The sequence below is a fragment of the Syngnathus floridae genome, chromosome 9 (genome assembly GCF_059516105.1).
Source record: "Syngnathus floridae isolate MCC-2025c chromosome 9, RoL_Sflo_1.0, whole genome shotgun sequence".
NCBI classification, from domain to species: Eukaryota; Metazoa; Chordata; class Actinopteri; order Syngnathiformes; family Syngnathidae; genus Syngnathus; species Syngnathus floridae.
Window position 1 is genome coordinate 12,330,897 of NC_142421.1, and position 25,571 is coordinate 12,356,467.

The 25,571-nt window shown below is 45.1% G+C and overlaps 2 protein-coding genes across 4 annotated transcripts in view; one reads left to right on the forward strand and one right to left on the reverse strand.

The window, feature by feature from the left end:
* Positions 1–25,463, reverse strand: part of LOC148393576 (beta-1,4-galactosyltransferase 3-like) — a 28,790-nt gene extending 3,327 nt beyond the window's left edge. For 2 of the 3 annotated variants that reach the window (XM_088385931.1, XM_088385930.1), the window contains exons 1-2: positions 25,183–25,463; positions 24,879–24,995 (exon numbers count right to left, since the gene is read on the reverse strand). In XM_088385931.1, the coding sequence (XP_088242057.1) occupies positions 24,879–24,995; positions 25,183–25,277 (212 nt within the window). In that variant the 5' untranslated portion in view covers positions 25,278–25,463. Of the gene's footprint in view, positions 1–24,878 lie in introns of all 3 variants that reach the window. The other variant, XM_088385932.1, reaches the window with a different exon arrangement.
* znf365 (zinc finger protein 365) lies at positions 16,103–20,576 on the forward strand. Its single transcript, XM_088385935.1, has 6 exons — positions 16,103–16,227; positions 17,716–18,148; positions 18,499–18,820; positions 19,172–19,307; positions 19,388–19,443; positions 20,194–20,576. The coding sequence occupies exons 2-6, from the start codon at positions 17,728–17,730 to the stop codon at positions 20,396–20,398; spliced, it is 1,140 nt and encodes a 379-aa protein (XP_088242061.1). The 5' UTR covers positions 16,103–16,227; positions 17,716–17,727; the 3' UTR covers positions 20,399–20,576.
* Positions 25,464–25,571: the final 108 nt, after the last annotated feature.

Consider the following 25,571-nt stretch of genomic DNA (forward strand, 5'->3'; position numbering starts at 1 on the left):
TGTGTAATTTGTTGTGAGTTCATGCATTGTGTTGGTTTTGTACCTCCAACGAGGTTAAGAACAATCGTTTGACAGTTATTTGTCTACATGCAGGTGGCCTGTTGGCCCCCCTCCCCAATTTGCAAAAGCGGTCGGTCAACTATTTGGAAACTCTTTTCTCTTGGAAGAAATATTCACGTCCTGATCCATTTGTTTTGCACTGTGTGTGCTCATTCCACTTTGTTGCCACATGCTGAAGTCAGGGGCCATTTTGCTCGTCTCCAAATCAGGATTATGCCGGACGGGCACGAAACTCGTGTCGCTGGGGCTCCCCGAGATTATGTGGCCTTTTAACTTTCCAACAAGCAGACAAAGAGGGCAATGGAATCATCACGTGCTTCTGAAAACATGAAAATTGTGCTGATTTGATTATCTAAACAGTAATGTTTGAAGTTGGGTGTGTCAAGTTCCCCTTGTAGTTGAATGTCCTCGAGGGCAGATTCGAGACTAATTCTATTTGTCTGTCTTTTTGAGTACACATTTGGCATGGCTTTTAAAACACTTTCGCTTTCCCTGGTGGGTGGCCTGCGGCAGCATTTCCAGTCGCCGCAAACTTGATCCAGTAAGGATTTGCGAATGGACTCTCTTCCACTCTGGAGTTGCCCATGGTGAGAGGCGTCGAGCAGGTGTGGGCATACTTGACTCGCTGGGCTGGGCGCCTGCACATTGGGGTTCATCCCGGTGAACGAGAGGGTAGACTTCCTACCAGTGACGTGCGGTGAGGTTCATGACTGGGGAGGCACTGACGTCACTCCCCCCTCGGTAAGATTTGTCCAACATCTAACCGTGTCACAAAAAAAAGTTGGGTAACGCTGTACTAGAGTGGCCTATTCATTAATTTGAACTATTTTAACTAAAATCTCCTATCATCTGTCTTCACACATAAAGACACTCAATAGAATCAAAAACTTGTTTTCGATCGTGCGTACCACTCCATTTGAAAAGACATGCTCCAAAGTCTCTAAGTCCTGTTAGGTTACGGATTCTAGTTATTGATCTGACTCCAAATTGCGATCAACACTTAACACATAAATTGCTATGTCCTAATCCACACACTGGCGCACCTAACAATTTTGCGAGTTCGTTCTGTCAAAGAGAAGACCAGTAGATCAATTAGACCAAATTTACCAATTATTTATTCCTGACAAAGCGCACTAATACAGGCCTGGGTCCCGGGTCCCTCACACTAAAACTCGTGCGTTTTTGTGACCACCAAAAGACGACACATTCTTCCGGGTTGCCCAGTTTTAAAGAAACACAATATGAATATTAAAGCATGCAAAATATTGTGAGATGATTGGTCGATGGCCATCTCCTCCCCGGTCCAGGTGTCGCTGAGGTCAGATGGTTGGGTTTTCCCCTCAAAGGCCGGTCTCATAGACGTGCTGTTGTTCTCGTTCCTCACCGACCTTGAGATGGTCTCCTCCGGTACTCCCTATCCGGGCCTATTCCACAACACTTCGAAGAAAACAAGTTCATGCAGTTTGCCTGCACATTCCTCGGCCCCCACCAATCCACACGAGCACTCCAATACTAGATATGAATATGATTATAAGTTTAACACAACCTTAAAAAATATGTTTGCAAACTCCCGAAAGCACATTTTCCTTTATTCCCTCTCATGACCTCATTTATGAGGTCATCACCCGTTACTCTAGCAAACAGCTACCAGCGCGCTGTCGATCCTTCCTTCCCCCCGCTGCTCATGTTGAGTCACCAGGGCATATTGGCCCATCGGTGGCAACGGGCCAACGGTTTTCTCGATCAACCGGACAGTGAGTGACCTAATACATGGAATACAACAACAATCGCATAAAATCATAATTGTAATAAAAATAGCTACAGCAACAAGCACAGACATGATGAGGCCTTTCCAGCTTCCGAACGTTTTCATCCAATCAGACCAAATATCGGTGTGTACGCCTGAATGATCTTTCATCTTTTTGTTCAGTGTCCTTAGTCCTTCCAACGCCCTGGTCAGTCGGCCTCCTGGTGCCGTGTTGTTTGGGATGAAAGTACAACATGCATCACCAAACATTCCACACACACCATGTTCCTTAGTCAATAGCCTGTCCAACGCAATTCTATTTTGGAACGCCATTAACGACGTTGCAGCCAATTGTTCATGAACTGCGGCAAATGATTCAGCTGTATAATTACCCAGTCGTTGGACATTGTAATGAAAGTAATTAGTACGGTCTACATTTTTATTGGGAGTGATCCATAGGAAGATACTTTCGAATCCCGAGAACACTTGATTAACGAGTTTATACTTATCTGGCACACCCCGGGGCACTCCTATAGTGTCAATATATGTTGGATCGTCGTCGCTCAACCACTGGGGCAAAACGTCTCTTTTGCTTGCTTCAGGAGCCCCGCCAGTGGGGACTCCAGGTTCCAATTGAGATTCTGTATTTCAATGGGGACAACCACCACAGGCATTATTAACGACACGAGGGCACAGATACCTGATGCATTCTTCGGCAAGCGATCCTATAATTTGTCATCACCACACCACAACCAGATGTCACTGGTCTTCCTCTGCTCCTTCCATCACTGCTGGGTGAATTCTGGCATGTCCTGTTAAAACTTGAAAACAAGTGAATTTGGAAAAAAACTTTGTATATCACAATTACAAATTGAAACCTACTCACCCATTTCTATTTTACCACTCCCCCTCTTTGACACATTCACCCAATGTGTCATTACGTATCAAAAGGAACCTGCAAAGCGTCCCCTCTCATCACCACACTCATTGTAGACAGGCCCACGGAACCTCTAGTTACCATCTGGGTCCCGGGACCATCACCCCAAGTCCTTGAAACTTGACTGTCCACCACACACACTCGGCAACACAAACAAAAATCATCGCACTCCTGTCAGTGAGCTTATAGCCCGGCTGACAGCGGACATTTGTACACACAAAAACAGACATCAAGTATCAAAATAAAAACAGTCATAAAATGAATCCTGGCGCCCGCGGATCATGTCCTGAAAACCACGTCATCAACAAGTTCATCATAAAAACCAAACGCGCAAGGGTTAACATATTCTTGTAAATCCAACACAAACTTTCCACGAATGCAATCGACAACCTGCAAAAAGGAAAACAAGTTACGCAAGCAACGCGCAATCCGCTCCTTAGCTGGTGGCTGATGCTGCAAAAAAATCAAGTCACACAGAAAAACAAAGCAGAGCGTGCTATTGTCGCAAACACGTTCAAGCGTCAAACAATTGGTCACTGTCCACCTAGTCCGTCACCCCGTCGGGTGAGCTCAAAGTCGTCACACGTCAAATCGTCCAAAGTCTTGCTGTTCGATACTAGTTCTGTCTTGTCTGACCATATCACTGAAATGGGCCTTCTCCATCACACCGTTTTGTTGTCGATGGTGCCCCTGATTGATCATTGAGCCATGGTTCCGGTCAGAACTCCTCACTTACCAGTTCCAGACCCTCCAGTCTGTACCACCCCTTCAGGTGAGAGGAATTTTATCCTCAATTGCAAACACATCACCCCAACTTCAGACCCCTCTGGCTAATCATACTGCGCACACACAGTCATAGATGATCTCATGCGCACGCACCCATCCACACACTCGCAGACACACACATCCGTCTCTATCACTCAGCTCTCCTCCCACACTAAGCAAAGTTAGTATGTTAGTGTGCAGGCAAACATTGACTCCTAATAGTAACTCTTCACATTTGGACATAGTTGTCAACATGACCTATTGTAAAATCTCCAATTCAATTTTCCATAAACTCGCCCATCAGATTCATCGCAAATTGTCATATATGTCTATCTGGGGGGGACGACTGTGGGACCCGCGTGTCAGGGGAGCCTCCATAACCTCAGATTGCTCCTACAAACTCGATCTCTATTAATTATCCTAATTAAATTCAATAAAGATGGGTCCGACTATTCCCTCTGGATTTTTACGTCATCATTTGGCTCTCCCCCTTTTTCCTGTTGTCTAGCTCAAATATGTTTCTCAGTCTGCTTCTCTTTATTGCCCCTCTTGGCGAGTCTAACTCCCCCCTTTTTCTCTTCCTAAAAATCCTGCCTGTCACACCATCCAGCACCTCTCCCTAGAATGGGCAGTTTTTAATGTAATTTACGTCATTGCTGTCCAGATCTTCTATCCTCAATCTCCCTTGCTGTCAATCCCTGTTAAAATGCCAAAATGCCCCTCTTCCTCTTGACTGAATCCACTTTAGTCCAAATGTCCTATTCTAAAATGTATCTAACTCAACTTCTACTTCTTAAGCCTGACGAGCCAAAATATCAGATCTCGCTCTTGTTTCTTATCGATTTAGCCTATTTGTTTTATCCAAATCTGTTCAATCTCTGACTATGATGCTTTTCTCTGTAGCTCTACGCATTATTCAATTTTTTATCAAATCTCCTCAGTTCTGTCATACTCAGTGCACAATGGAGCTCTTGTCCACCTTGACCCAAGCTCCACCCAGTTTGGTAACGCCACAGCAAGGAGTGCGATTTGGCCGTCGGACACTTCCAACACCCCTGTGTCCCAGAGGCCACACAGAGTGTCTTCCATGCCTTGGTCCGCCTCTTTCGGCCAACGATATTAAGGCCGTTTGATAGGCTGCGTCTCATCTATTTGGAGATCAATAGGGGCCACTGAATGACAAAACCCGACATCAAATGGACCCTGGGACCACAGTGTGTCGGGCAAGGCCGCCAGCATTACTTCAGCGTCCTCATGATCAGTTAACTCCCTACCGTGTGTGCGGGACACCAACATCATCTCCAGCAATCCTGTGTCTGCCATGGGTTGTTTAATTTTGTATTCATTCTGAGACTCAGACCAGTACAAATTAGGAATGTGAGTTTTCCGCCAATCGGTCTGTTGCAACAACTGCTTGACCATTGAGCCCAATTGTCTGGCCTCGCGTCCTGGGGCAAGAGCCAGCGAAATGTGTGGCACCCCTTTCTCTGTCATTTTGAACCACTGCATTTGTTCATATGTCAATTCAGTTGCCGCTGCGACTCCCTCTTTACCAATCAAAATGGATGATCCCACATGTGCCCTTCAATTTCGCCAAACAAATCATCACTTTTTCGGTCATAATATAGACTGCAATGCAAAGGATCAACAGGTGGGTGGTATGGCGCCAGTGAGCAGATCCAGGGCTTCCACAGTAGGTAGGTCGAGAACACACCGCCACCAGCAGGGGTCTCTGGGTCCAGCCTGGCCCAGTAGATGGTTGCAGTTTCTGCTTCTGCCGGTAGGGGCGCCATCAGCCACTGACCATGTTGTTGTAGCTGCTGTGAGCACTGGATGCTGACGCCATCTGGAAATTGAATAATCACTCCCTCTGGCCCACACAGAATTCTGGCTTGAACGGCTGACAGCAAGTCCCTTCCCATCAAATTGATCGGAGTGTCTGTGGAATGGATGTATTTGTGCCACAGTCTACACCCTGTCCGGGTGATCACAGTTTCAAGTGGTTTGGTGAAAGGCAGAGTACGTGGTTGTCCCGAGAAGCCGACTAAAGTTGTTGTTTTCTTTGACAGTGAGGATACAGGAAGGGCAGTGTTTATTGATGAATAAGTTGCTCCTGTGTCCACCAGCATCTTCACAGGTTTTTCCTTCCACTGTCACATGAAGCATTGGCTCCGCCGGGCCACTGCTTTCCTGGCTCCCCGGGCAGCTCTATTCAAATTGTCCACACCAGAGATCATCATGTTGGTAGTACTGACCTCCGTGCGTTTGTGGGCGGGTGGCTCCGCGCGGTCGATACTGTGGGCATTCTTTTGCCCAGTGGTCGGTTTCGCCGCAGATGAAACATGCGTTGGGCGAATGGGGTTTGTATGCTGCCCTCCCCGGGTAAGCAGGTGCACTCCCTCCCCGGCCTCTGTATCCGCCCCGGAACTGGCCCCTTCCGCGCCCCACCACCTGAAGAGCCTGTGACATTTGCATTTCCTTTTTCTGTGATTTAGACTGTTTAGCTTCACCCTGCATTTTTGCCAACTGTAATTTCAACAACTGTTTAGATAATGCGTCTGTCTCGTTTTCAACTTTAGCTTGTGACTCAGTGAACATTCTGCAGTGATGCAAAAGATGACGTTTAAATCGTTCTTCGGCACAAACCAGAATGTCAGGATCTGACATTAGCTGCTTCTTCACATCTGGCGGAAGTCCATCCAGCAGCGCCGTTCGGAAGAGCACCTCTGCCTCGTGCGTGAGAGCCGGATGGCGACCTGTGGTTTCAATCCAACTCTCCACACATGTTACATAATGTTGTGCAGGTGACATTTTCACATCATAAGGAAACATAGTGGGGGCCAAATCGGTGGGTTGTGGGAAAGTCAATTTAATGTTTTCAAACAGGGGCGCTGCTACTTGTGGCAAGGGCACCTCCCTCCCCAGTCTCGCTGTGCCTGCTGCGTCCTCAATTGCCTGCAATTGCACTAGGGAGCATGCTCCTGCCAACATCTGGCGCATGTCACCGAGTGTACAGCTCTGCCCACTCATCAGAGCCAAAAATTTGTTTAGCCACACCTTGCCTCCTCTGTGAAGTGGGGGCATCTTTTCACATCACGGAGCACCATGGGCTCGTAGTGCTGACCGCCCGATGTGGTCACCAGCGGACACATCAATTCATTTTTCTGCACCTCGGCCTGTGTCATCTGTCGCTGACCACTCTGCAAATTATATTTTCTCCGTGTCTCTCTCTCTCTCCCTGTCTGCACTTCTTTCTACTGTCCTGATTCGCGCACTCCAACATTTTTCTCTGTTGCATCACATCATCTTCTTCCTCACCCTCGCTGCTTTCCCACTGTGGACGCTCTTGCTGTCTTTGCGCGCTCTTCGCGTCTTCTCGTCTCCCTCTCTCGGTTGCCCATTTTAACATCTGCACTTCCTGTCTACGCTGCTCATCGGCTTGATCAATTTTCTTTTTTAGCGCCTCATTCTCGGCAGTAAGTCTATGCCAGCTTTCTCCTTTCGTCACATTGGACGGTTGAGGGCTCGGACCGGGGGTGGAGGTGTCCACGCGGGATGTGTCCCCCTCCCGGGCACGTCGCCTCTCTCTATTTACTGCTTGTTCAATCAACTGTACAATACTCTGATCCGCCCTTTCGCCTTCGCCCTCGACATCCACTACCATCCTGCCACCCAGCGTCGCCACCGGAGCCATTACTCCGGGGTCGCCGTACGGCGGCGGTCCAACATAGCTCACTCCGAGTGTCGGGGCACTCGGGTTTGTCACATCATGCAAAGATGGATAAATGCCCTTGTATTCATTTCTTTCCTCGTCTATTTTCACTGCTTTCTCTACCCTTCTTTCTCATGCTCTTGTTAGCCTGCAATTGTCCAAATCAAAAATGTTATTTTCTTTTAACTGTCTTTCTTTTGAACCTCTAAATCACTCGTGTTGCTAACCTAACCTAACCTTAAAGAAAGGACAAACAGATTACTCCCAATAGCTCCTCATTATTTACGAGTTAGCCCCCCCTTTCTTGAACATTCTCTGATCCATGCCGTCTTCCTCCTCACACGCCTGCACCCACACAGGGTGTGCACATAAACGCACACACCGAGCACGCACACAACCGCTCAATCTCACTGCTTCAAACATTCACTGAGAAACTCACACTGTCCCTGCCCCGCCCGGGCCATAGCACCCCCCCGTGCGAGGGGGGGTCGCGGCATCAATGTTGACCGGTTACAGGCTGGCCATTTCCTGCAACAATCATGATGCCGGCCCACCGCCCGCACGAGCATAGCACAGGCCCACGCGCACAGCCCAGACCCGCGACTACGCGCGAGTGCAGGCACGCTCATCAGTCTCCACCTCTCAAAGGGCAAGCCAACTTTGCTGTTGCGCCCTTCATCATGTTCACATTCGACATCTTTCAATGTCTTCTACACAACATTTGTTGTCTCTTATTCTCATCCTATCAAGCCACCGTTCTAGTAACTTTCTGTCACACGCCTTATTTTCTCTACTGCCACACCTTGCTCATCTTAGTTTCTCTAACCAACTTAAACACACCATTGTCCACTTCTCAATTTCCCTATTATCGCTCAAAAGCCTCCTAAACATTCTCCATTACTGATTTCTTCCATAGAACACACATCTCACTCACACACACTGATATACACACCCACTCATGAGGATCCTCTGCGCGCACACACACTCTCCCCCCAATTTGGTTCATTTTGGATATTTTAGCGGTCTGATCTCTCACAGGAGGAACTGTTACCACCGGATATTTTTTGAGGAGGCCTCACTTCCCCTCGGGGATCTCTTTATTAACCCCAGCTATTTGAATACGATCGTCACCGCACCCTTGTCCGCCACGACGAAGCACTAGGTCCCTGACCTATCCGTAGTACGCGCAAGTCCCTGACTTTACCGTACACGTTACACACGTAAGTTCCAAACTTATTCACCGTATGTATCTTAACTTCATGCACACCTTATTTGATCTGAACGACAGTCTCCTCTTAAATTTCCTCTTTCAATTTGCAGCATTTCGACTTATAGTAACAGGTATTCTGCTTACCTTATCGGTGATGAGCTCAGGGTTGAGGAGACGTCGTACCAGCTCAACGTTGTGCGCTTATTCCAAACGGTTCGCCGACCGGGAGACAGTGTCCCTGACACTGTCCGGTGTCTTGGCTAAAGACCACGAGTTGTCAATTACCCTTCTCTTGACATCACGTCCGCGGTCACCAAGAAATTGTTAGGTTACGGATTCTAGTTATTGATCTGACTCCAAATTGCGATCAACACTTAACACATAAATTGCTATGTCCTAATCCACACACTGGCGCACCTAACAATTTTGCGAGTTCGTTCTGTCAAAGAGAAGACCAGTAGATCAATTAGACCAAATTTACCAATTATTTATTCCTGACAAAGCGCACTAATACAGGCCTGGGTCCCGGGTCCCTCACACTAAAACTCGTGCGTTTTTGTGACCACCAAAAGACGACACATTCTTCCGGGTTGCCCAGTTTTAAAGAAACAATATGAATATTAAAGCATGCAAAATATTGTGAGATGATTGGTCGATGGCCATCTCCTCCCCGGTCCAGGTGTCGCTGAGGTCAGACGGTTGGGTTTTCCCCTCAAAGGCCGGTCTCATAGACGTGCTGTTGTTCTCGTTCCTCACCGACCTTGAGATGGTTTCCTTCGGTACTCCCTATCCGGGCCTATTCCACAACACTTCGAAGAAAACAAGTTCATGCAGTTTGCCTGCACATTCCTCGACCCCCACCAATCCACACGAGCACTCCAATACTAGATATGAATATGATTATAAGTTTAACACAACCTTAAAAAATATGTTTGCAAACTCCCGAAAGCACATTTTCCTTTCGTCCGAATCAAACCTTTTTGTCTCGGATCAGAATGGAGCAGGGCGACCAAGGGCAGCTTGGACCAGGGTTTAATGGAGGAAACAACGAACAGACTTAGCAGACTGACATAACTTGCTAACAAAACCAACAACAGAACTGACCGACAAAGACGTAAAACATTACGACAACAGGAACCAAAAAGACATCAAGACAACAACAATGGTCTGACCGGTGAGGGGCAGACAGGACTTAAATACATGACAGGTAACAAGAGGCAGGTGAGAATAATCAGACTCATCATGGGCACACAGGAGGGGAGGGGCGAGCACACAGACAGAAACCATGACAACAGACACATAGTAAAACGGCTGGGGACGAGACATGACACTTTTAGTTCCGGAGTTGGTCTTCCTTTACTGATGACCTCCTGCTTCGACTGAAAATGCATTGTCGAAAATCGTTTGGATATGTAATTCTCCATTGTAAAATGAAATGTAAAAACGGGAAAAAAAAAAAAAAAAAAAAAATCGAATCTAAAACAAAATAAATGGACAACTGCTCCTCAGTTGTTCACTGTAAATTTTAACTTTATTAAATTTTATTCTACCGGTGGGCGCATGAAGCATCCCGGGATCACTCGCACCCCCTGCCATAAGGCTGGAGAACCTTTTTGTCGTTGCCTCCGTAAGGTCTCTTTTCATAGCTGTTTTGTTTATCTAAAGAAACACGACGTTACAGACAGACGACAAAAAACATATATATACACATCACCTTAACTATGGAAATTAGTTAATATAGCCACAGTGTTTGAACACTAAGACAGCGACATAGAGACAGACAGCAGTTCAGTCTTTTCAGTGCTTCTCAATTATTTTCTGTTACGCCCGCCCCAGGAAGACCCCAACTCTCCGCCGCCACTGTAAATAGTCTAATTTTTCTATAAAATTGTTATAGGTACACCTCTGCATAACATTGTATCCTTGTTAACATTAAAGAAAAGAAAAAAGTAATATAGATCAACTTACAATAAAGAATAATTTTATTAACAGTTTTTGTCCGTAACAGAGAAGACTTAAAGTGCATCAATTTGCCTGAAACGTTTTTTTTTAACAACTCACATCCTAATTTAAACTGGATCAAGGTACATTTTTTGACCATATGTTATTGAAAAATAAAATTAAATAAAATCAATAAATAATAATGAATAAAATTAATCAGAAACATTAACTCAGGAGCATAATATGACAAACAATTTGACGAACAAAACAAAAATTAAAACAATTTGTGCTGATTTTTTGTAAATCAAAATGAGGAGTTGAATGGCTACAATGAGCACGTTTTGCAGTGCACAGCTTTTCAAAGCGGGGTTTGAAGCATGATACTGCAACTCTCAGCTCCTGCTCAAGGTTTAGCTGGGACCTGTACTTGCTCTTTAGAACAGCAACAGCAGAGAATCCAGTCTCACAAAGATAAGATGTTGCAAAAGGAAGAAGAATGCCCATAGCCCTCTGGCCTAAGAGTGGATACTGCCTCTCTACATTCAGCCAGAATTCACTCAGTGTCTGTGATGTGAACCTCAGTCTCAATGTGGAGTCAGACGTCATATCATTAAACTGGTCCTCTTCTGCAGAGCTGAAACTAGTTGGAGCTAGTGCGTTGAAAAGATCTCTCACCCAATCATATTTGGAACTGTTTTTGGGGAAGTACTTTTTAAAGAATCCCATTAGTGAAGAAAGATGCTCCTTAATATGTATGGAGAATCACTGAGGTGGTAGTCAGTAGTGTCAACAGATTCATGCAGGTTCTTGAATGAATCAGTATTTCCTTCATCAAGTCGCCTGCCCCACGTTGCTAGCTTTCGAGTGAAAGAGCTGATCTTGTCTGTGACCTGAGGGAGGTGTTTATCTTTCCCTTGAAGCTGTAGATTTAGTTAATTTAGCTTTCCAAATATATCACTCAGGTAGGCCAGTTTTGCAAGGAAGTTCTCATCACTATATTTTTGTGCAACTTCATGCTTGTGCTCCTATTCCAAAAACATTCTTATCTGCTCTGAGCGCAAAAACTCTGGACAAGACTGTTCCTCGTGACAGCCACCTTGCTTCACTGTGAAACAGCACAGCTTGATGTTCAGATCCCATCTCACAGATAGCAGAGAAGACTCTCGTTTTTAGTGGTGTAGTCTTTATAAAATTGACAACACCTACAATGTCACTCATGACCTCACTTAAATCAGAGGAAAGTTTCCTTGATGCCAGAGCTTCTCTGTGTATAACACAGTGTGTCCACTCAACATTAGGTGATGCCTTCTTGATGAGTGCCCGAAGTCCTTTTTTCATCCCTGCCATGGTCTGTGCACCATCACTGCAAACACCAATGCAGTTCTCCCATTTAAGCCCATTCTCAGTCAGAAAGCAGTCCAGCATTTTAAATAGCTTTTCAGCTGTGGCTCTGTCCCTGACATATTTACAAAAAAGTAGATCCTCGCACAGGGAGTTTGTCATGTCAAAACGTACAAAAGCAATGAACAAACAGTCTTTGTTGCTGTCAGTTGCTTCATCAAATTGTAAGGCAAAACGTTTGTCTTTGAGTTTCTCTACCAGCTGTTCTTTGAGATCGTTGGCAATGTCATTTATACACGTCTGGCGACTGTATCATTGGACACAGGGACAGTTTTTAATTTTGCAGCGCTTACGTCGTCCAGCATGACAGAGACTTGGCCTAATGCTGCAGGCAATATGAGCTCCTCTGCTATGGTGTGGGTTTTTTGTTTTTTTTTGCACTGAGCAATTTGGTATGCCACTTTATACGATGCTAACAGTGCTCGCTGGTTTACTGAAGTAGCACTGATAAAGCGGGACGATTGTTGAAAATATTCGGCACGTTTTCACAGAAAAAACTCAAGCGGCTTACCAGCGTGATTGGGGTGTAATGTCTGTAAGTGCCGCCTTAATTTTCTCTGCTTCATGCGGTCTACTGCCAACATTTTTAGAGACAGTAAACATACCGGTCTTTCCTCGTCTCTCACCGTAGTAACAGTGAAGCCAAGCGCTACATACGCTTCGTCATATTTCCTCGTCTTGGCTTTCGGGAGGCTTACGTTTGTCTCATTATCTGCGTCCCGCTCCGCCTTTCTTTTCATCCCTGTCAAATATTTTCCCATTGTGTTGCTGAAGAGTTTGTTCGTTTAACTTTTACATCTCCTGCTCTGTGCTCTTGTTTGGTGCAAAAATACAGTAACTCCCTGCGCGAACTCTGAAAATGAGCGCGCCACTTCCACCCATTGGATGTGCAATTACACTTCATTCTAGTGCGCCAAAAAAGTATGTTCCCCGAGGTCACACGCCCCCCAGCATCGCTCCGGGGGTGCGCCCCACTATTTGAGAAGTACTGCTCTATCCTACGAATTACCACAACAAATTTTACTCCAGACCATGATGCAAAAACGGGAAAACAACAATACTATTGATTTATTTACTTTATTTAGACGTATTCTTTCACTGATTCTTCAAGATGATGTATATGGTCAGAATGTTTGCCGTTTGATGTGATTTCGCCTCATTAGATAAACATATTTAATAAATCTGACCTGCGGACGCTGAAGTGATGGAAACTATTATTCATAATAATAGTGTCGTATTTAATGAGAATCACTGATAATAGTTTTTGGGTGATTTTTTTTTAATACTGTTAATAAATGCATTTGTTTTCCAAAAGCTTTTTTTTTATTATCTATGATTTAGTACCTACTAAAAGTAAAAACCTTTTATGCAATGACCTTTACATTACATCATTTCTATTACTTCACACAAACACCACATCCATCTGCTCCTGGTTCGGCCCTCCGGGCAAAATTTAGAACCCAATTCGGCCCGCCAGTCAAAACGTTTGCCCATCCCTGGTATAGGGAGTTGGGTCGGATGGTTATGCTCTTTTCGCTCCCCGGGTGTCGGTCAGAACACAGGAGGGAGGACGTGGTTCAGTTTTGATTGCTTTACTGAATTATTGGCAAAAAAAAAAAAAAAAACATAAATGAAATACTCTCGGCAACACACCAAACATAAGTCATCGATCGTTATAACAAAATACATTTGCTGGCGACCGTTAGTCGCTGTGCTGCCACGTAACGGCTACTTTAACCAGCTCAGTTGACTAGTGGTAGAGTGTCCGCCCTGAGACTGGAAGGTTGTGGGTTCAAAACCCCGGCCGGGTCATAACAAAGACTATAAAAATGGGACCCATTGCCTCCCTGCTTGGCACTCAGCATTAAGGGTTGGGATTGAGGGGCGTTAGATCACCAAATGATTCCCGAGCGCGGCACCGCTGCTGCTCACTGCTCCCCTCTCCCCCAGGGGATGGATTAAAATCACACGGAGATGGGTTAAAGGCAGAGGACAAATTTCACCACACCCAGATGTGTGTGTGACGGTCATTGGGACTTTAACTTTAACTTGTACGAAGCGAGGCAAACTTACAGGAGCGCGCCGGAGCTGTCAATCAAACGGCGCGCACACGAAGCAAACCGCGATCGGACAAACGGCACAACAGTGGACAGCAGTAACAATGAAATGTATATACTCACTTTGTGTCAAACACGCACATGATCACAGCAGCGTACAGGACTGTCTCAGAAAATTAGAATATTGTGATAAAGTTCTTTATTTTCTGTAATGCAATTAAAAAAACAAAAATGTCATACATTCTGGATTCATTACAACTCAACTGAAATATTGCAAGCCTTTTATTATTTTAATATTGCTGATTATGGCATACAGGTTAAGAAAACTCAAATATCCTATCTCAAAATATTAGAATATCATGAAAAAGTATACTAGTAGGGTATTCAACGAATCACTTGAATGGTCTAATTAACTCGAAACACCTGCAAGGGTTTCCTGAGCCTTGAAAAACACTCAGCTGGGTTCAGTAAACTAAATCACAAGTTTGCGGAAGACTGCTGATCTGACTGCTGTCCAGAAGACCATTATTGACACCCGCCATCAGGAGGGTAAGACACAAAAAGAAATTCCTCAAAGAGCAAGCTGTTCACAGAGTGCAGTTTCAAAGCACATCCACAAAAAGTCTGTTGGAAGGGGGAAATGTGGCAGGAAACGCTGCACAACCAAGAGAGATGGCCACAGCCTTAACAGCATTGTGAAGAAGAGTCGCTTCCAGAATTTGGGGGAGCTTCAAAGACCGTGGACTGAAGCTGGAGTCCAGGTATCGAAAGCCACTGTTCACAGACGTGTCTGGGAAATGGGCTACAATAGCCTTATTTCCATGGTTAAGCCACTTCTGAACTCAACACAACAGAAGAAGCGTCTGACTTGGGCTATGGAAAAGAAGCACTGGACAGTTCCAGAGTGGTCTAAAGTCCTCTTTTCAGACAAAAGCAAGTTTTGTATTTCATTTGGAAGTCAAGGCGCCAGAGTCTGGAGAAAGGCTGGAGAGAAGCAAAATCCAAGTTGCTTGAAATCCAGTGTGAAGTTCCCACAGTCAGCGATGGTTTGGGGAGCCATGTCAGCTGCTGGTGTTGGTCCACTGTGTTTCATCAAGTCCAGAGTAAATGCAGCTGTGTACCAAGAGACTTTAGAGCACTACATGCTTCCGTCTGCTGAAAAGCTCTATGGAGATGGTGATTTCATCTTCCAGCATGATCTGGCACCTGCCTACAGTGCCAAAACCACCAGTTAATGGTGTACTGACCATGGCATTACTGTCCTCGATTGGCCAGCCAATTCCCCTGACCTGAACCCCCATAGAGAATTTGTGGGGTATTGTGAAGAAGAAGCTGAAAGACACCAGACCCAACTATGCAAATGAGCTAAAGGCTGCTATTGAAGCATCCCAGGCATCCATAACACCTCAGCAATACCACAGGCTGATTGCCTCCATGACACGCCACATTGATGCAGCAATCTGTGCAAAAGGATTCCCAACCAAGTACTGAGTGCATCAATGGACATTTTCAAATGTTTGGTTTTGTTTTGCCGTTATAAATCTTTTTTTTAACTTGTTCTGAGGAAATATTCAAATTTTTTAAGATAGGATTTTTAAGTTTTTTTAAACTGTAAGCCATAATCAGCAATATTAAAATAATAAAAGGCTTGCAATATTTCAGTTGATTTGTGATGAATCCATACTGTATGACATTTTTGTTTTTTTAATTGCATTACAGAAAATAAAGAACTTTATCACAACATTCTAATTTTAACTTACTGCTGCTCACAAGCTCCAACAATCGCGAGACGTAAGGCACGGGGACGTAACTTCGCTTTAAAGGTATCTGGCGCCATCTAGTGTTGTAAATGGTTATATTGTCTAGACCCCGAATGTAAAACGACCCCCACTTTTTCAGTCTTATTTCTATGCAAATAACATCGTCTTATATTTGGGCCAATACGGTAATAGTACAACATTGTTGTGATGTTGTAGTAGGGTGACCAGATTTGGGTTTCTGAAAAAGAGGACAGCTTTTTTTGGGAGGGGGGGGCATTTTATTTGGGTATTTTTGGGGGGGTCATTTGTGTAATATGTTATGACACAAATGACATGGTGTCTCTATAGCAATTGCATTTATTGGCCCGAATAACACAAAACAGTATAACAGCAATAGTGGCTGTGAATTTCCCGATGAGGATTATTCAAGTTTCTACCGATTTAAATTGCACCAAAAGTGCTTTGATTTGAAAGACCACCCGAGCCGGAAGCGTGATGCCGCGTACAATCAGCTGGCTTTGCTGAGATCCGACTGTGACATCTCGCAAGCTACGGCGGGACTCGGGCACGTTCACGTTCGGTGTCGGTCATCTTCGCACGCGCGCGCCGCTGGCGAGCGGGCGCGCGCGCGCGGAAGGTAAGCGGGAGCATTTCTGTTCTATCGTTTCCTTTATTTGACATTTGCAAATACTCAATTGATCGATCGTTTTATCGGCGGCAGATACCTCTCATAGCTAAGTACTTAGCCAGCTAAGGGATGGCTACTAACGACCTGTTACACGCGTTGCTAGGTGACGTAATCGACTTATTGACAGGTCGTCTTATTTTCTTAGACACGCTGCAAACAGAATCATTGTAATACAGTATTTGTAGATCAGCTGCATGTTCCATGTGGAGGATCCACCCATCCATCCATCCATCCATCCATCCATCCATCCATCCATCCATCCATCCATCCATCCATCCATCCATCCATCCATCCATCCATCCATCCATCCATCCATCCATCCATCCATCCATCCATCCATCGCATTTTTAACAAGATTGGATAAATTCAGTGGCGCAGATGGGATTTTGGAACTGTAAATATGTTTCTGTTCATTACAAACATTGGCAATACTTCACTTTAAATGTCAGCCTGTGTTGCATTTGCTCAAGTGGCCCCAAGTCTATGCATCTACAGTGGGACAAAAAAGTATTTAGTTAGCCACCAATTGTGCAAATTCTCCCACTTGAAAGATGAGAGATGGCTGTAATTTTCATCATAGGTACACTTCATCTATGAGAGACAAAATTTAAAAAAAAGATCCAGAAAATCACATTGTCTGCTTTTTAAAGAATTTATTTGCAAATTATGGTGGACAATAACTATTTGATCAATAATGGCCTCAATCTGGGGCTCCACGCAAGACCTCACCCCATGGGGACAAAATGATCACAAGAACGGTGAACAAAAATCCCAGAAAAACACGGCGGGACCTAGTGAATGACCTGCAGAGAGTTGGGACCAATGTAACAAAGACTACCATCAGTAACACACTATGTCACCAGGAACTCAAATCCTGCAGTGCCAGATGTGTCCCCCTGCTTAAGCCAGTACACATCCAGGCCCATCTGAAGTTTGCTAGAGAGCATTTGGATGATCCAGAAGAGGATTGGGAGAATGTCATATGTTATGTCAAACTGACATGTACTGGCTTAAGCAGGGGTACACATCTGGCACTGCAGGATTTTGAGTCCCTGGCGACGTAGTGCATTACTGATGGTAGTCTTTGTTACTTTAGTCCTGGCTCTCTCATTCACTCTGTCCCTCTGTGTTTTTCTAGGATTTTTTTTCATCATTCTTGTGATAAGTTTGATCCCAAGGGGTGAGATCTTGCGTGGAGCCCCAGATAGAGGCAATTATTGACCAAATACTTATTTTCCACCATCATTTGCAAATAAATTCTTTAAAAAGCAGACAATGTGATTTTCTGGATTTTTTTTTTTTTAATTTGTCTCTCATAGTTGAAGTATACCGCTGATGAAAATTACAGCCATCTCTCATCTTTCAGGTGGGAGAACTTGCACAATTGGTGGTTGACTAAATACTTTTTTGCCCCACTGTACGTCTTCAATCCTCCAGCGGCCGCCAGCCATGCAGCAAAAGCTTTGCTCTGAAGGTTCCGGTTCTTTTCACGATGGGGAGCGCTCATCGGGCCTCCACAGCCTGTACGCCCAAAGGGAGGACCCGTATGAGTACCGCGGCTTCAGCATCACCGGAAAGCTCCCGCCGAAGAATGGTGGTCTCACGGCAGCTCGCGGCATGCGGCGCTCACTCAGCGACGGCAGGGACACCGCCCAATTCCTGATCTCCAGGAGGAGGACGAGAAGTGTGGGCACGCATGCACACCAGGACGAGCTTAAGCACCAGGACGAGCATGAGGAACTGCTTGCCAGAGACAGCGAGAGAGAGAAGATTGGGACCTCAGACAGGTCGCCAGATCATTACAGGGGTTTTCATTTGGGACAGGATCTCAGCGTGGACGTGGGCCCGGACTGGAATGCAGAGGCGCTCGGTGAGATCATCAAAGACCCGTTCCCACTTTTTTATTACATTCTCTCTGATCATGCGACATCAAAGACTTGCATTTCCAATACGTGCGTAATCAAAACATGGCACACTGCAGTGACTACACATATAATTTAAGATACCTTTCCAAATACTTATGACGTCAAAGACTGCATTTTGCACTATCCAGGGCACATCAAAGGCCCCTCTCTAAATACTCAAGAGCTTGTTCCCCTTGACAATAAAGCTGACTGACTGACTTTTCCTCAGTTTACGAGATCATCCAAGACCCAATTTCCACTCCCCACGGCACTGTCAAAGAGCCTTTTCTCATGGCCGTCTGTCCTTTCCCCACAGGACAGGGCTGTTGTTCGGGCCCAGACACCACCTGGTGCTTGCTCACGGCGCCGCACGGAGGCCTGGCCGCCAGCACCATTGATGGCATTGGCACTGGGGGTTCCCCACACCGGCGCCTGGCTCGCATCAGGACGGAGTTGGCGCAGGCGCACACGCGGCTGCTGTGCGAGCGCGCCCACACACAGCATCTGTCTCGCGAGAGGCAGGAAGTGGCGGAGAAGAAGCGGTCGCTGAGCCAGCAGGTGGACGTGGCAGTCATGGTGATCGCTGCCCTCAAGGAGCAGATCAACGCTTCCGAAAACGAGCTGGAGCGACGTGAAAGGTCGGGGCGGGGATGGAATCCTGAGATAATCACCATTGGGCTCGTAGATTTGTATAACAAGTTTCATGACAATTTAGCAATTAATTCAGCAATAATGACCAAATTGTAAAATAGTTAAGTCTATCTGTAAAAAAAATCATCCCATTGAAAATGGATGAAAGGCTAATTCGCATTTTCCGTTGTATTCTTTCAGTCAATTTAATTGTAATTATTTAACATTAATTAATTTATGTTTTTCTTTGATTATAATTGTTTAATTGAGATACAAGACCCAAAATGTTTGGAAGCCATTTTGCCAAAACGGCCGCACGACATCTGGCGACTGGGCTAACGTGCCGCTGGTGCTGGCAGGCAGGTGCTGAGCATCCACGAGTTTCTGGAAATGGCCGCACGCCAGGAGACCAGCGGCAAGGTCCGAATCCAGTCATTCATCGAGAATCTGCTCCGACGCATCGCGCTGGCCGAGACCCTCCTGGAGGACTACCAGGTGCACAACATGCACGCATAGCGCGGGCCTCACCCTTTCCTGCCCTCCTTGTCGGTCTCACGTACGTTTTCCCTCTTCAGCGGCGGCAGACACCGGCCACCAACCGAGACAAACCTTGCAAGATCACCAAGAGCAGGTTGCCACACCACCGCACCAACAGAAACTTAAAAAATAAGTAAATAAAAATAAAAACACTTAATTGTTCCCACAGTGGGACTGCACAAAGATTTTTTTTAAGCAGAGCAACACATCTGTCATAATTACAATATGTACATGTCACATTTCATGATAACACATGAACATATTTCTTTTGGAACAGAGCCCAAATACATCTTGACAGCATCTCTGATAGAGTTTTGCAAGAACCAGTTGGGCCATTTTACTGTTGCAAGCGGAGAAAGCCATCAGCACCCTGTGTGGTACAGAGGTGCTTGAAAGCAGTCTGACCTTCGCTTCTTTCAAGAGAATTATTATTGAGAGAAAGCAGGGTGGGGGTGAGACACGTTTCGGGGGTCACCTCTGCAAACTGGTTAATCAGTGCTGAGGGTCTTAGCGGTTTGTTATACAAGGTTGTGGAAACAGATACGAGTGGAGCATCTTTAGACAACAAGGTAAGCAAGAACATTTGCACAACCTTGGAAAGTTTCAACAGCTCAAGGGAATGTGGAAAGTTTCAAAAACTCAAGGAAAGGTGGAAGGTTTTAACAAAGTTAATGATCCCAGTCAACATTCCAACATCATCATCCGATCACAATAATTTGTCAACCCTAACAATCAGCAGTGTAGGTGTCAGCTATGTAGAGGGAATGTTTTGTTTTGTCTTTTTTAAACCGAAGATGTTTTTGCGCCGAGTTTTTGATCCCTCGTTTTACTCTTGTTCCCCCAGGTCAGCTGGATGTCAGCTGTCGTGCGGTGTCCACGGCAACGCGCCCGTGCAGAGGCCGTTGAGCGAGCTGAGCGAGCCACGCGAGTCACGCGAGCAGCGCGAGCAGCGCGAGCGTCTGGTGCGTTCATCCCGTCTCTTTTGTCGACCCGAACACCGGGACGACATTTGGAACCAGCGACTCCGCTCAGCCGGATACGAGGCCTAATGGCGTCAGGAGGGGCCCTCTTCATCACCGCAACACAAGGTCTTCTTTTTTTATACAGTCGTATGCAAAGGTTTGGGCACCCCTGGTCATTTTCATGATTTTCCTTTATAAATCATTGGTTGTTCGGATCATCAACTTCAGTTAAATATATCGTACAGCAGACAAATGCAGTGATATTTGAGAAATGAAATGAAGTTTATAGGATTTACAGAATGTGTACAATCATCACCTAAACAAATGTAGGCAGCTGCATAAATTTGGGCACCCCAACAGAAAAATCCTCCTTTTGCAGAAATAACAGCCTGTAAATACGCTTCCTATAGCTTCCAATGAGAGTCTGGATTCTGGTTGAAGGTATTTTGACCATTCTTCTTTACAAAACATCTCCAGTTACGGGTATTTAAGGTGGCCAGTTGCAAATTGTTCTCCTCTTTGTATCTTCTCTGAAGAGTGGCAAGATAGGAGCCTCAAAACAAATGACCTGAAAACAAAGATTGTTCAACGTCATAGTTTAGGGGAAGGATACAAAAAGCTAGCTCAGAGATTTTAGCTGTCAGTTTGCACTCTGAGGAACATATAGTGAGGAAATGGAAGACCACAGGCACAGTTCTAGTTAAGGCCCGGAGTGGCAGACCAAGAAAAATCTCAGATAAGCAGAGGCGAAGGATGGTGAGAATAGTCAAAGTCAACCCACAGAGCATTTCCAAAGACCTACAACCCGATCTTCATGCAGATGGTGACACTGTGCATTGTTCAACTATTGCTCACTTTGTACAAGGAGATGCTGTATGGGAGGATAATGAGGCAGGAGCCTTTTCTGCGCACATGCCACAAACAGAGTCGCTTGAAGTATGCTAAAGCACAGTTGGACAAGCCATCTTCATTTTGGAATAAGGTGCTGTGGACTGATGAAACAAAAATTTTGTTATTTGAACATAGCAAGGGGCGGTATGCATGGAGGAAGAAGAACACAGCATTCCAGGACAAACACTTGCGACCCACAGTCAAATTTGGTGGTGGTTCCATCATGCTGTGGGGCTGTGGGGCCAGTGCAGGTACTGGCAATCTTGTTAAAGTTGAAGGTCGCATTTATTCAGCAGATTTTTGCAAACAATGTTCAAGAATCAGTGACAAAGTTAAAGTTGCGCAGGGGCTGGATACCTCAACAAGACAACGACCCCAAACACTGCTCAAATTCTAGTAAGAGGAACAAGTACAACGTTCTGGAATGGCCATCTCAGTCCCCAGACCTGAATATTATTAAAAATCTGTAGTGTCATTTAAAGCGGTCTGTCCGTGCTCGGAAACCATGAAACCTGACTGAACTGGAGATATTTTGTCAAGAAGAATGGTAAAATATACCTTTAACCAGACTCCAGACTCTCATTGGAAGCTATAGGAAGTGTTTCGAGGCTGTTATTTCTGCAAAAGGAGGAGCTACTGAATTTTTCTGTTGGGGTGTCCAAATTTATGCACCTGCCTACATTTGTTTAGGTAATGATTGCACACTTTCTGTAAATCCTAAAAACTTCATTTCACTTCTCAAATATCACTGTTTTTATGTTCTATATGATATATTTAACTGAAATTGCTGATCCGAACAACCAATGATTTATAAAGTCAAATTTTGCCAATGATCAGGGGTGCCCAAACTTTTGCATACGACTGTATATACATCTTAAAAACACCCATTGCTTTGTATTACTGCAATGGTCGTTTTTTATTTTTCAAATCTGCTTGTCCCCACGAGGGTCGTGGGCGCGCTGGAGCCTACCTCAGCGGTTTTTGGGCAGATTGGCAGGGAACAGACACCCTGAACCAGTTGCCAGCCAATCGCAGGCACACGTTGACAAGCATTGAGATTGACATTCACGCTTGCAATGACATTTATGGGCAATTTGTGGAGTGCTCAATCGGCCTACCGTGCACATAACAGAATAAAAAATGAATCACAATTAGATAGGGTAAAATACAGTCAATAAAATTCACCGCTGTAAAAAAAAATAATTGTAACAAATGTAAATTGCTTTAAAATGATAATGTATTTTTGTTTCATCATGCGATGGATCAACCAGTGGTACAAATGATATAATACAAATTAATACATGTGAATGTGCAATGTATGTAGTTTTATTTACGTTCTAATTGACTAAAAAATATGCTCCATTCACATGTCAAATTTGAATAATTATGAATAGGAATGTCATTGTATTCTTGAAGTGATTGTCATGATGAAACATTGTGAACTACTCTTGGTAGAAATATAAATATTCACAACAATGCATTAATATTCACAAAGCTGTCACGTGTTGTGCATTTAAATAGAAAAGGCGACTTAGAGAGCTAAGAGCCCACGCTGTGTTAGAAAGGCGGAAGAGAAAAGGGCGATAGTTTACGAATTCGGATTTCACATAGTTTAAGATAGTTCAGCCGAGTACAGTTTACCCCACTTCAGAGTGTGTGTAAAGAAAGTAAGTTCCACACGTTTATTGTTGTACAACTATCAGCCTTTTTGACTGCCAGTATAGTGATACAGAATGTCCTTGAGCATGTTTAAGAGAGCTATCATCATGGTTTTGTGTCCGAGTGTACAATTTGAGTTGTGATATCTCATGTATATATTGTGATATTTACATGATTCAGAGATTAACACCCATTATTATTTGTTTTACACACACATATACACACACACAGTTGTACTGAGGCTGCCAATCTCATTAAACATCAGAAACCCCAAGACCACCTCTCTTTTTTGGAGCTCCTACCAGCAGACCGACCACTACCGCGATTCTTATGGAGGGACATGCCGAGGGACTGACCACTTGATGTGTATGAGTGGCAGGTGCTTCCCTTAGGAGCAACTTGCAGGCCCTGCTGTGCAACGTTCGCACTACAGAAGCACATCACTGACCACAGCCAAGTAGGAGGTAATCCCAGTGTATGCCATCAACAAATCCTTTTATGTGGATAACTGTCTACTGCAGGGGTGTCAAACTCGTTTTTTTCGCGGGCCGCATTGTAGTCATAGCTTCTTTCGGAGGGCCATTATAACTGTCTACCCAAATAAGTGTATGAGCACCTCATAGTATATACAGTAAAAGCTACAAAACAAATAACTCGTTTTCAAATCAGACGAGAAAAAACTGGTCAAGTATTTAAAAAAAAAGATATTATTAAAAGTGAAGACAATTTGCAATTCTAGTAATGACACACGAATTTGATGCACAATTTGTCTTCGCGGGCCACATAAAATGATGTGGCGGGCCTTGAGTTTGACACCTGTGGTCTACTGAGTCTCACTTGTCCAGGAGCTGCAAAAGCTCTTGCTCTGCGCCATCTGCTGGCTGATAGTGGATTCGAGCTGAGGCAGTGGGCAAGCAATATTCCCAGTGTTATTGACCATCTGCCACCCACCCTCAGGTTGTAAACTGTGGCTCAGCCAAGGCCAACCTGATTTACAAGAGCCAGCACTTGGACTACAATGAAACTATAAGTCTGACACACTCACCCATGGACACAGACACGTTGACTGCTTGGTGGTTACAATGAGAAACATCTATGAAGTTTTAGCCAGACAATATGACCCTCTTGGCTACATGGTGCCTTATACCACCTGAGCCAAAGTCATCGTACACCACCTGTGGGAGAAGAATAGAGAATGGGATGACCCACAGCTTCCACAGGAGCTGATGAAGAGGTGGCATGAATGGGAGACAGAACTAGTACACCTGTCCAAGATAACCCTGCCCAGGTGCTACACTAGTCCCCGCCTGGATCAATCCAACTGTAAGAGTCTGTGTTCATGTGTTCTGTGATGCCTCTGAGCAGGCATATGGCTCAGTAAATTATTTGAGGACAGACATTCCGGAGGAGGAAATAGAAGTTGTATTCCTCGCAGCCCGATCACGAGTTGGTCCCAAGAAGCAACAGTCTATTCCCTGGCTTGAGTTGTGTGCTGCCCTGACAGGTGCATAACTCTACGAGGTCATCTGCACAGCGTTAACCCTGCATCTGCAGCTGTACCGTCTGGTCAGACTCCGCTACTGTGCTAACCTGGTTGAGCACAGACTCATGCAGATACAAGGTCTTCGTGGGCACACGTGAAAATACAAGAGTTAACAGACGCTGGCACATGGAGGTACGTGCCATCACAAGACCACCTGGCAGATGATATAACCCGTGGCCTCACCCTCCAAGACATCAGGCAGAGAAACAGACCTGCACTTCTAAGACGACCTCCTTACCCCTTCCAATACAAGACCATGGAGGCCATCGCCCATCAGCTTCATGGCGCGGCCGATTCAAAGAGACCCCTCACTTCCGAGTCTTATGCTACTGCCTATTTCCACCCAACTGTTTGCCCAACGTGCCAGACCGCTTCGCGAGGCCTCTATTCGCTAGCGTAATTTTTTCACAAAGGGGAACGTGTACTGCCAAACATTACGCTTTCTTGGAACGTACAAGCAAACAATCAACTTACCCGACGAGCCAAAACCAACAGTCACGTTGACGTGGATCCATATGTGCCTCAAAAACCGCAGGTCTGTGCCATGGCATCAAGTCGAGAGCTCTCCGGTACCTTCTTCTCCATTCATTGCTGCTAACCGGAGTGAAATAACTCAGGCGAGAATTTTAAGCAACTGCCAGCGAGGCCGCTACTGACTGGCCGCGGCTCCTGTCTCGCCACTCTCCGATCCGATCGTTTTGTCTCAACGTGACAATTCAGAAATCTGCATTCAAAAGTCTACGACTTCAGACAGAAATAATCCAGAGAGGATTCTTACACGGTCTTAAGTACAGCAGCGTGAGAACTTCTGGCTAACTTTGAGAGGCGAAGCACGTTGCAATTACTACATCTGTGATGGGTGCCAACATTCATTCTGATTCGAGGCAGCTAATTCACTTTTCCACGCCTGCTCAAGGTCCAATTACAGCCCCAACATTATTCACAAATATTCTTTTGTTGGTGGCTTTCCTTTAAGAACTGTGTGTTGTGTGGGGAGATTCCGTGCGACAGCAATGATTGTGCTGGTGGCATTTATTTGCTTGTTCTCACCTTTATTGGAATGTGCCAAAAATAAAATTTTTGAAAATACAGGCAAAATTGGGTGCTTTTTTTTTCACATATGGGCCAATGCTTGAGCACCACTTGGGTTGCAGATGTCTGGATGCC

Bases quoted from the DNA above. Each gene is read 5' to 3' on its own strand.
- znf365 (XM_088385935.1), top strand. From the start codon at position 17,728: ATGCAGCAAAAGCTTTGCTCTGAAGGTTCCGGTTCTTTTCACGATGGG. The intron at 19,308-19,387 runs GTGCACAACATG...TTCCCTCTTCAG, and splicing joins CCCTCCTGGAGGACTACCAG to CGGCGGCAGACACCGGCCAC. The intron at 19,444-20,193 runs GTTGCCACACCA...TTGTTCCCCCAG, and splicing joins TGCAAGATCACCAAGAGCAG to GTCAGCTGGATGTCAGCTGT.